This window comes from Polypterus senegalus, chromosome 13, assembly GCF_016835505.1.
Source record: "Polypterus senegalus isolate Bchr_013 chromosome 13, ASM1683550v1, whole genome shotgun sequence".
Lineage (NCBI taxonomy): Eukaryota > Metazoa > Chordata > Cladistia > Polypteriformes > Polypteridae > Polypterus > Polypterus senegalus.
Window position 1 is genome coordinate 105,686,624 of NC_053166.1, and position 12,163 is coordinate 105,698,786.

General features: G+C 38.4%; 2 protein-coding genes and 1 pseudogene across 2 annotated transcripts in view; all 3 read right to left on the bottom strand.

The window, feature by feature from the left end:
* tbc1d25 (TBC1 domain family, member 25) overlaps window positions 1-1,160 on the bottom strand; it is a 96,996-nt gene extending 95,836 nt beyond the window's left edge. Inside the window, 1 exon segment of the mRNA XM_039774729.1 lies at window positions 676-1,160. Coding sequence (XP_039630663.1) covers window positions 676-720 — 45 coding nt within the window. The 5' untranslated portion in view covers window positions 721-1,160.
* Window positions 1,161-4,804: 3,644 nt separating this feature from the next.
* Window positions 4,805-4,950, bottom strand: LOC120543432 (annotated as a pseudogene).
* Window positions 4,951-7,056: 2,106 nt separating this feature from the next.
* The window catches only part of LOC120542851 (EBP cholestenol delta-isomerase), a 46,554-nt gene continuing 41,447 nt past the window's right edge, over window positions 7,057-12,163 (bottom strand). The window contains exon 5 of the mRNA XM_039775548.1: window positions 7,057-8,785. Coding sequence (XP_039631482.1) covers window positions 8,559-8,785 — 227 coding nt within the window. The 3' untranslated portion in view covers window positions 7,057-8,558. The remainder of the gene's footprint in view (window positions 8,786-12,163) is intronic.

A 12,163-nucleotide genomic window follows, 5' to 3' on the forward strand; every position in this document is an offset into this window, starting at 1 on the left:
ATGACAGATCTACTAGCTTAGTGTGATTTAAGATTGATGCTTAACATGTACAGTAAAATAGTCTTGCAAGTTTTGTAAATGTAATAACTGTTGTGCAGATTCACTGTGCTGTCAATTCATCATTGCATTCCATGTATACTGTAAACTATTTATTATATTAACGCATTTGAGTTCAGTGTCAGCTTTTCATTTATTGAGATATCAAAACATACTTAAATGGCTTGCATTTTACAGGTTTTCTGGACATTATTTCAAGTACCAATACAAAAATGTAATTCAATTAAGGAAATATTTTCAAAATAAATTTTACATTGCCATGTATACTTCACACAGAAACACAAAGCAAGTGCTCCTTCCGCCTCCAGAGACTCAAGTGTCTAGTGCCAGTCAGGATCATTCACTAAGTAGTTGCTTGCGAAGTCCTCATGAAACCGAAATTCGAGACGAAATGCCCCTTTCACAGACATCACGGTATATTGTATTCAGGACCCCATTTAAAACGAACAGCATTCACTGTTCTCAAGACGACAGGTTGCCAACTTGAACGTTACCGCAAGAGGCCTCACGGAGAACAAAGTCTGCTTAAAAAGTGAACTGGCGATGTATCTGAAGGTTTGTAATCAGGAAAGATCGCAAAGCTTTTCTTGATGTTCGAGCTGGGCGCAGTTTTCTTACCTTCACTCGGACCCGAACCACCTCTCGCTCCTCTTCAGTCGACATGATACCACGGAAATTTCAACGATCCTTATACACCTGTGGGTAGTAGCTCTGCCACTTTCCCACCCAATCCTTTGCGGTCTCTATTTTAATTTCGCAAAGCACAAATTACATCTTGCAGCATCCTCACTCTCCATGGCTCTCTTTATTTTCTCCAGGATCTGACGTCTGTTAAGATTACATCATCCAGGAACTCGGCAGAGAAATGGGCGGGGCAAGTAGCGTGGAGTCTATTAAACTGTCCATTCTTAAAGGGGTAATGACAAATATGGGACCCATTTAAACTTAACTGGCGTTGCAACCATTCACCTCTTTTAGGTTCGTTATATTGTAACGATCACATGAGCTGGTACAATCAAAACGTAACTGAAGTGACTGAACAACTATTTCTGTGAAAGAGGCACGTAAACGCTTAGATAACTTTTCTTCGAGTTGATTTTAAAGTAATCTTACTCATAAGAATAAAATGCAGGCATCTTGGTCAGTTCATGGCACTTATCCCGAGTAAATGTTCCCCGTGTATACAAAAAATGTACGAATCCAGTCCTGGAGGACTACAGTGGTTGCAGGTTTAACCTTCCTTTGACTTTCTTAATCAGTGCCCAACAGTATTTCCACTGTTAATTAACTTAATTTCCCAGTTTTTCAAGTCTTCTGAATTGTTTGTTTTTTCCATAAATGGCAGCCAAACGAAAATGAGATGCGACGTGAGCCCTCTGATGACCAGCTACAGCGGGGTTTCGAACTCCAACCAGTTCCACTCCAACTAGTTTCTTAATTATAAGCCTACTTTGGTTTTTAATTAAAAATAATAATAAAGTGCATTTCTGTAGTAGCACTTTACTCACAACTCAAAGCTTTTTACATAAACGGGGTAATCACTTCAACCACCACCAATGTGTAGCACACACGCTTATGATGTGACAGCAACCATTATTGTGCCAGTACACTCATCACACATTAGCTGTTAGGTGGTATGGGGTGAGAGAGATAATTAAGCAATTAGAAACATTGGATGATTTGGGGAGGGGAGTAGATTGACCAAGACTGCTTTGCAATTTTGCCAGGACATCCGAATACACCTTACTCATTTCAAAAGATACCCACAGATTTTTAATGACCACAGGAAATCAGGATCATTGCTTTTCTTCTCATCTGAAGGATGACACCATTTTTATTGCATACTCTCCCTGTCCCAGCAGTGGGGCATGGGGATCTATACTCAGACCACAGTGCAAGTGCCCCGATAACCTCACCAACAACTCCTCTAGCAGAAACCCAAGCTTTTCCTAGATGGTCTCCCACCCAAGTACTACTGAGCCCAGACATGCTTAGCTTTAGGTGGATAAACCTGTTATTTAATTCCATGGCTTTTTAGTGCTTTCATTCTGCAACACCAGGCATGTCCAAAACTGTTGATCCATTTCTCAAAATAGAGTCATACTACCAAAACACTAGCACTTTACATCTTGCTGGAAGAACACTATATCACACGTAAAAGAAAGGTTTACAAAACACTAACAGACAGTGTTAGATTAAATATAAAATGGTACATCATTAAATGGTCAGATCTGGATTTTATTTTTCATACAGCAGGGTAAACAGAGAATGTTAGGATATAGCGGGTTGGATAATGGATGGATGGATACTGTATACATAGCTTTGTACGGTGTTGTATCTTTAAAGCCACAACCACTAAAGAACAAATGGTGTTACATTATATTGAATAGACCTTCTACCGGGACATATTGTTATTGGAAAACTGCAGGATTGTACCAATTGTTGCCATGCTAACACTTGCCACATTGCCAAATACTGTACTGTCTGCAATAACTCTGTCCTGGATTTCCCAGAGTGTTATACCATTGTTAGCAGTGACCACATCAACAATGACAGTTTCCTGCTCAGCAGTAAAAATTCTGCCTCTGCTCCCTGTGCAAGGTAATTTTTGGATCCTAAAGAGCAAAAGCAATACCCAATGAATGTCACTGTACTATATTTAGTAAATGCACTAATATGCAGTTCTCTCTGATAGCACTGAAGATTTTGCACCTTACCTGTTGATTTGGTGGAATGTTCTTATGATTGATGCAACCATTGTGTTTTACAGATTTGGCTGCACTCGTAACCCTGCTTCTCTCAAAGTGGGTCCATGGTTGATAACAAAGTCAATGACTGTAGGCCTTATTTCATCTGTAGCCACTGCTCTTGGTCTTCCTCTCTTTCATTGTCCGTTCCTTCTTCTTGCAACATTTTTCCTCTTTGTTGTTGCTGTTCTGCTTGATTTGTGTTTACAAAGGAAGTTATTCCGAAGATAATCTTGTTATATATTAGTTTTTTTTTCAATTGCTAAGACAGATTCTGCAATACTAAAGTCACTTTCTCAAAACTCTTCATACAGTCTGCAATACCAACACACAGCCTGACCAAACAGCTAAGTCCTCCACCAAAATACACTACAGCCACCAAAACAATTAACCTCTCCTCCAAAATGCACTACAGCACCAAAACGGTAGCACTTTATGTCCTTCTAGCTGGAAGAACACTACATCATACACAAAACAAAAGGCCTATAAAACACTAACAACAGACAGCATTACCTAAAGTGTAATAAGGATCATCATGAAAGTATCATCTGTAAAGTAACTGACATTATTTGTTGCAAACATTGTATTACAAAAGAGAACAATTTTGTACTCTATAAAATGTCAAGGAATGAACAAATCATGCAGCAGTATATGTCAATATACTTTATTCCTGTCTGTGGTTTATATATACACACACACACACACACAATTGTAGTTGGTCCACAAGTGTAACAATACCACACTGTACTGCTAATCCATCCTTTCCTCTGGATTGGGCCACAACTTCTCATCAACATCACATCGGATATCCTCTCTGGTAATACATCCATCCATCCATCCATTTTCTAACCCGCTGAAACCAAATACAGGGTCACGGGGGTCTGCCGGAGCCAATCCCAGCCAACACAGGGCACAAGGCAGGAACCAATCCTGGGCAGGGTGCCAACCCACCGGAGTCTCTGGTAATACATCTAGGGTAGTATCTCTTCACTTGCCGGATCCATCCTTGGCATTGCTCTGGAGAAATATCTAGGCATCCAGTAATGACATCTGATCATGTGGCCGGTGGTCATAAACCTTTCACCTCCATGCAGAAAAGAATTCCTCAATGGGGTTCAGGAAGGGGAAGTATGGTGGAAGAAACAATGAAGACATCCTTGGGTTTGCTGCAAACCATTTTGTGATTGCAGTGGAGTGGTGGAATGCCACATTATTCCACACCACAACAAATACCTGTGATAATGCATTTGTGCTCTCCTGCTCTCTCTCCTCCTCTGGTACCAGTTTCCTGCAGAGGTCATTGAGAAACAAAATGAGACACTCTTGAGTTTTATGGGCCAAAGACTGGTTTGTATGGCAAAACACTGTTATTGCATATTGCTGCACACATTGTGATGTTGGCTGATTTGCACAGTTGCTCATTGACCTGTAATATTCTGTCCTCACTGTCGTTGTTTTGCCAGGTTAAACCCAGCTTCATCCACAAAGATGAACACATGGGCAGTTTGCATAGCCGCCAACTCCATGACCCTCTAACAGGAAAAAAATTTCATATTGGAAGGATTACATTACATTACAGTAGCATATATTACTGCATACATAGCTCTGTATAACTTTGTGGTATATTGTACTTCAAAAGTTTGTATAGAACCTGTAAGGAAGACAGCCTTCATTAACACCAAACTTGTAGCTTACTGTGGTTGCTAAAGTTCTGGCACAAAGTTTGTCTAACATCTTTACTTTCTTCTTTAATACTTCTTCTTTATTTATTTCTCACATACATAGTTATACAGGACAACACACAGTGAAATGCATCTTTTCGCATACCCCTTGGGGTCGGAGCACAGGGTCAGCCTGGAGCAATTGAAGGTAAACGGCCTTGCTCAAGGGCCCAGCAGAGGAGCATCTCTTTTGGCAGTGACGGGGATTCAAACCGGCAACCTTCAGGATGCCAGTGCAGATCCTTAGCCTCAGAGCCACCACTCCGCCCAAAAAAAAATCAGGGGAGAGCGCAAACGCAGTCCCCCACTACCACCAATTATGCAGTCGAGTTTCCCGCATTTGGGGAAATCGCAGGGGTCAGCACACCTGGGGCCTCATGTATAACGCCGTGCGTAGAACTCGCACTATAACATGGCGTAAGCACAAAGCCGAAATGTGCTTACGCACAGAAAAATCCAGATGCAGGAATCTGTGCGTACTCCAACTTCCACGTTCTTCCGCTACATAAATCCCGATCAGCGTGAAAACTAACGCCAGGCACGCCAAGCATTATGTAACGCCCAAATCCTCCCAGAATTACGCCTATTTGAATATGCAAATCAATATAAATCGCCCTTAAGCGCAGCCTTCTGTGAAAAGACAATGGGAAAAGCACAGGGAAAATATAAGAATTTCAGCGAATACCAAGTGGAGGCAAAGGAAAAACATACTATTTGTTCAAATAAACCGTAGTATAATCAACAAAAGGAAGTTGATCGAGTGACATAGCGTTTTGGATAAACTTGAAAGCTCACATTCACAAAATCGCACAGTGCCGGAAATAAAAAAAAAGTCACATATCAAAGTCGCCGTGGAAAGCCGAGTTGTAAGCCCACTGTCTGAGTGTCATATGAAAGTTTATTAGGGTACAGAGAAAAAAGGCACACGGTGGGGAAAAAGCACGAAATGTCAACTTTAATCTCGAATTTTCCACTTTAATCACGTAGTTTATTTTGTCATTTAGTAGAACATTATAAACTTCATCTTAAAATCGTTTAATTAACCAGTTTCTCAAATCACATCGTAATTAAAGTAGCACGTTAAATGTTTTGTTTTGTATTTGATCTTCTACTCGTATGTGATCTATGTGTGTGAATCACTACTTGCTTCTTAAACTGGCTCTCTTCCTCCAACTGGACACAGAGTCCATTACATTTGTGATATTACAGCTCTCTGAATAACTAAAATGCTGAGATGTATATGTGATGTCATTTTCATGATGATAGGAGTTAAAGCACGTTATTAAACATGTGTTTCATGAGCCTCGTGCTCATGACAAGCATTTATCTTTTGTCGAAATTTGTCGCTGCGTTTTTAGCTGTGTTATTTTCTCTTTCTGTTTTATATTCAATATATATAGGCGTGGCCGCCCCAAAGTCCTTGCTTTTCTTTCCCCAAGTAACCGATCGCCATACAATCAGCTCTGTAATAGACGTTAAGCCATCTGTAAGCTTAGCGCCGATTCTTCAAAACGTTTAAAGAACATTGAAATATTTTCGTAGTACATGTTTAATTATTCTATCCTTCACAACACTCCCAGTGAAGAATATAGATTATTTAAATGAAGTTAAAGTTTTATGTGCTGCGGTGGGTTGGCACCCTGCCCAGGATTGGTTCCTGCCTTGTGCCCTGTGTTGGCTGGGATTGGCTCCGGCAGACCCCCGTGACCCTGTATTCGGATTCAGCGGGTTAGAAAATGGATGGATGGATGGAAGTTTTATGTGTATAATTTAACAAACATATTTTGCTTCATTTCACCTTAAAAATGATATCGTCATCATATGTAAATACGCGCTTTATAAAGCGGCCCAGGTTGTAAGATATTATAACTGTAGTGCAAGTTTACAGTGGGGTGATTGTACTTATAAGTACAAACCGTTCTACAAGGAGCAATTGATTGAGTGCATTTAAAGTTCTTGGGATTAAACTGTTTCTGAACCGCAAGGTCCGTACAGGAAAGGCTTTAAAACATTTTGCAGTGGCACAGACAGCGTGTGCTTAATGCCGTATACCGATAATTCTCTTTCCGATCAGCTGCTGCTGTGATTCACATTCAGATACAGTGATATAAATACTCCGAGTCGTGCAGTGAGAGAAATATGGAAAAAGATGATCCGCTGTGGCAACTCCTAACGGGAGGAGCTGAAAGAAGAAGAAGAAATAGAAGTGAGAGTAACAACGCTAAAGCAGTTATGGTATTTGGAATACTATGGCTGTTCCCTGGACCATTATATTGTTACAAGTTAATTACAATCAGATGCATTACACTAATAAACAATATGCGGTTAGTTTCTGTGTATTTATAAAGCCGCGTCAGGAAAATAATGAGTAATCACACAAGAACAGTAGCATTGCTTTGACGCTGGGTGCCGCCAGTTTGCAAAACCGAGCGGAGAACTTGCGTACGACAAGGCATGAGGTACCGTGGAAAAGTGCGTGGCTTTACGCCAAGTGTAGGTTTTATACATCGCGATTTGAACGTGGAAAAGTTCTTACGCAACATTTCTGTGCGTACGCACCGTTTATACATGAGGCCCCTGGAGTGCAATGGCTGCATCATTAATTTTGCATAATTGGGCTGAGAGCCTGAAGGACTTACACTATGCTTTGGGGGCATAATTGCACACAAAACCTATATTTTTTTAGGCAAAACAATAAAAACATACAACAAATGTATCGGTAGCTCTTTACTCTACAATGGTAAGGTTAGCAAGACTGGTGAAGTGTCAAGTAGGATACTAGCCACTCCGAAAACTTGTGTGCATCGCTTCTATCATTTTTTTCTCTACTGTGCATGGTAGCAAATCCTGTGAATGTGTGGTCGCCAGCACAAAAGTGAAAATGAGGTCACTAATTAAATTCATGCTTAAAGTTGCAAATGTTAAACGTGTGAATGTTGAGGATTGACTGTAATTTTATCTGAAGAGCCGGATTGTTTATATTTTTTTTTGAAAGGTGACATGTACTTTTTCTAAACTTGATCATATTTTGTAAAAAAAAAAAAAAAATAATAGTTGGCAACAACTGAGTTCCTCAAGTGAATTATTATGAGATTCTGTGGAAAGCATCTACATCATATTTTGACCTTTGTCTTAGATTTGTATCATATATCAGGAACATTATGATTTTATCCAGTGATTAACAGAATAACAAGAACCAAAACTTCACTGACACAGGTATACTTGCTATAACATACATGCAATGGTAAAAACATTTATGAAACCCATACTCATGTTTGCTTGTTATAGCAATGGGAAGGTGAGATTTGGACAATCAGGACCTTTCAAAGTTTTATTTTTTATTACTCTTTTCAGACTTTAGTTCAGTTCATTCATAACTAAAAACATTATAGCATAAACATTGAATGGCATGAACAAATCACTAATCAAGAATTAAAAGACATTTACATGTTTATTTACATAAGTGAAAATGTAATTTATGTAATTTAGAAAAAAATATAATAATAAAACATACAATATGTGCAAAGAAACATCAATGAAAATGAGCAGGTAAAACAGAGTATTGACAGGTATGGCACAGCACAAATATTTTCAATTACTATTTTATTTTCTTCTTTATTAATTAAAATTTTCAGTGCCAAAAGAGAATTATATGTAATATATGTACTCCTTAGAGCACCAAGACAGTTAAAACTATAATACAAGAAAGATGACAGCTAGATAAAAGCATTTGTTTCTTTCCATGTAATATTTAAACTATTATTAAAAACCAATATTCAATAATTATCTTTTGAGAATTTAATTAACAACTTTGTATATATTTTTTTTAATTACCACTTTTGTATCATTTCATAAGGAGACAGGGCAACTGATAATCTAGAGATAGCAGACATTTCTCCTAGATACAGTAAATCTAAAATTTACCAATTTCTTTGTAAAAATCTTTGTTTCACCACAAGTGTAGGCTACTTTTCTTACTTGAAGATTTTGAACTCAAATACCATGAAATTCAAGAACATGCTGCTCCCACTCTCTATTCCCCTTTGCTGCGCTGCAATGACCCACTTCTATTGTCAGCTTTCTTCTGTGCCATATTTAACTGGTTCCAGGCATCAAAGATAAGCAACAATGGAATAATAATCCAAAGGGAGTTCATAAAGATGAAGTAGAACCAAAAATAAATTGGGTGCCCCACATCACTATGGGAAAATCCATCTCTGTATTCTGTATAAAAATACAAAACATCTCCATACAGCTGCCCTGTGGAACAAAAAGTAAATTTAGTTTAAATAAGAGCATACATTTGTTTTATGATAAACAAATGCATAAAAGCTACTTGTATGTTTTATTAATAGCAATATTGTCTGCTTTTTATTTTTTTAATAAATTTTACTATTTCCAAAATTATGGTATAACAAATGCAAAAGCTTTGCTATAAATAAGGAAAAAAGCCAAAAAATGTCCAGTCAGAGATACAACAAATCCACTATTCACATAAACAGTTTCAATTTAATCACGCTAAAAATTCCGTCATTATCTGTCAAAGTGGCATTCACAGAAAATACCACTGAAAAATACTAAACCTTGCCATTCATTTTACCATAGTAAATGATAATATATTGCACATTAATTAGCAAATGTAAGAAGGAATTTCGCTGTATAGTAATCCCTCGTTTATCGCGGGAGATAGGTTCCAAGGCCGGCCGCAATAACTGAATTTCCGCGAAGTAGGGACACCATATTTATTTAATAATTTAACGTGTATTTGGACGTTTTTAAACCCTCCCTGTACTGTTTACAACCCACCCTTTACTCTATTACTGTAATAAAAGGGACAACTGCTAAGCAATATGAAATCGGTAGATAAGTTTACAACAACAACAACAACATTTATTTATATAGCACATTTTCATACAAACAGTAGCTCAAAGTGCTTTACATATTAAAGAATAGAAAAATGAAAGACATAATTATAAAAAAATAAATCAACATTAACATCGAGTAAGAGTAAGGTTCAATGGCCAGGGGGGACAGAAAAAACAAAAAAACTCCAGACGGCTGGAGAAAAAATAAAATCTGTAGGGATTCCAGACCATGATACCGCCCAGTCCCCTCTGGGCATTCTACCTAGTTTACAGTTACTGTATAGCGAAGTACACGTACCTATATATGACGTGATGATGGTGATAAATATGCTGTGCAGTAAAAATGATGATGATGAAGGTGATGATGACTTTTACTGTGCAGCCGATGACTGTATTTTACGTCTCTTCAGATGGTGGTGCCATTTTCTGGGGCACCTCTTCCACGGTTTCCGAAGGTGTATCCATAGTAGTAGTAGGAACTGGCTCTTTTTTGCAAGGCTGCAAAAACATTGTGATCGCAGCTGCTGCCGCTGCTTCTTTTTCTGGTCGAAGAGCAGTATGTAGGCAGTCATGACTTCGTCGACCTAGTTGCAAAATTGGACCGATCGAACCATATCGTCGTCCCATTCCTGTGACAGCTCTTGCAGATTCTTAGCCAGTCTGCAGCCACAGCCGGGAACGTTCTCCCTTCCTCCAACATATCCAGAAATTTCATCTTCTCAGCGATCGTCATCATTCTTCGTTGGCGTTTAGGCTCAGCACCAGCCTTGGAAGAAGGAGCACATTTGGGAGCCATTGCAGGGGGTGAAAATTGAAGCGAAGTTCAACACAAAGAAACCACAAAAAAATCACACACAGTACAGTGTAAAGTAAACCGCTCGGCGAGAAAGCTTGAAGAGAAATGGCCGCGACAGAGAGACAAGGGGAGGTGCTGTGGGATCTGGGCATCAGTCAAAGCACCAATCACAGGCCCGATTAGAAAGCGGGAAGCTGTGATTTGTCGTCTCCCTCCCATGTACCAATTATAGCCCGTGTTACAACGCACTTAGTCACCGAACTTGTTTTGTTGTTCTTAGACTAGGAAATACTACTACTATATTTAAAAACCCGCGAAGTCGTGAATCCGCGAAAAGTGAACCGCGAAGTAGCGAGGGATTACTGTACTCTGTACATATGACAATAATGACCTAATAAACCTTAGAATATTCAGGAGGAGATGGAGCTTCTCTTGGCAGTAGTGAAGTAAAGATAGCATCATGAACATGAATGAAATATTGCTTGGACATTTAAACCATCTATTAGTATTTTACATACTCACTTTACACTGGTTATCCCAAAAGTTAAGAAGAATTTAAAAAAAAAATATATGGATCCATTCTGGATCACCTGGGAGTTTTTTTTTCAAACATAATGTAATGAAGACATGCACTGAATAGTGATGGCTAAATCTCGGTTTTCTGTAATTTTGGTTAATCTACACTAATAAAAGGCAAAGCCCTCACTCACTGACTGACTGACTGACTGACTCATCAATCAATCAACATTTATTTATAGCACATTTTCATACAAAAAAAATGTAGCTCAAAGTGCTTTACAAAATGAAGAATATAAAAATAGAAGACACAATAAAAAATAAACATAAGTCAACATTAATTAACATAGAATAAGTAAGGTCCGATGGCCAGGGTGGACAAAAAAAAAAAAAACTCCAAAGGCTGGAGAAAAAATAAAATCTGTAGGGATTCCAGACCAAGAGACCGCCCAGTCCCCTCTGGGCAATCTACCTAACATAAATCAAACAGTCCTCTTTGTATTTAGGGTTTTCATGGAAGGACTTGATGATGATGGTCACGTAGACTTCTGGCTTTCAGTCCATCAATGTTGGTGCATCATGATGCTTTGAGTAGGTGGTGGTGGCAGGCCGCCACCACAAAGAAACCGAAAAGAAACAGAAGAGAGAGTAGGGGTCAGTACGGATTTTAGAGCCACTATGAATAGTTATTATGATGAATTGAACATACAGAGTATCAGTATTAAGTTAAAGTGAAGTTATAAAAAGGCCATGTTAAAGTAATGTGTTTTCAGCAGTGTTTTAAAGTGCTCTACTGTATTTGCCTGGCGAATTCCTATTGGCAGGCTATTCCAGATTTTAGGTGCATAACAGCAGAAGGCCGCCTCACCACTTCTTTTAAGTTTAGCTTTTGGAATTATAAGGAGACACTCATTTGAAGATCTAAGGTTACGATTTGGAATATAACGTGTCAGGCATTCCGATATATAAGATGGAGCGAGATTATTTAAGGCTTTATAAACCATAAGCAGTATTTTAAAGTCAATCCTGAATGACACAGGCAACCAGTGTAGTGACATCAAAACTGGAGAAATGTGTTCGGATTTTCTTTTCCTAGTTAGGATTCTAGCAGCTGCATTCTGCACTCGTTGCAAATGATTTATGTCTTTTTTGGGTAGTCCTGAGAGGAGTGCGTTACAGTAATCTAGTCTACTGAAAACAAAAGCGTGAATTAATTTCTCAGCATCTTTCAATGATATAAGAGGTCTAACTTTTGCTATGTTTCTTAAGTGAAAAATGCTGTCCTAGTGGTCTGATGAATATGCGATTTAAAATTCAGATTACAGTCAACAGTTACCCCTAAATTTTTATTTCCGTCTTAACTTTTAATCCTAATGCATCAAGTTTATTTCTGATAACCTCATTGAATCCATTATTGCCAATTACTAAAATTTCAGTTTTCTCTTTATTTAGTTTGAGAAA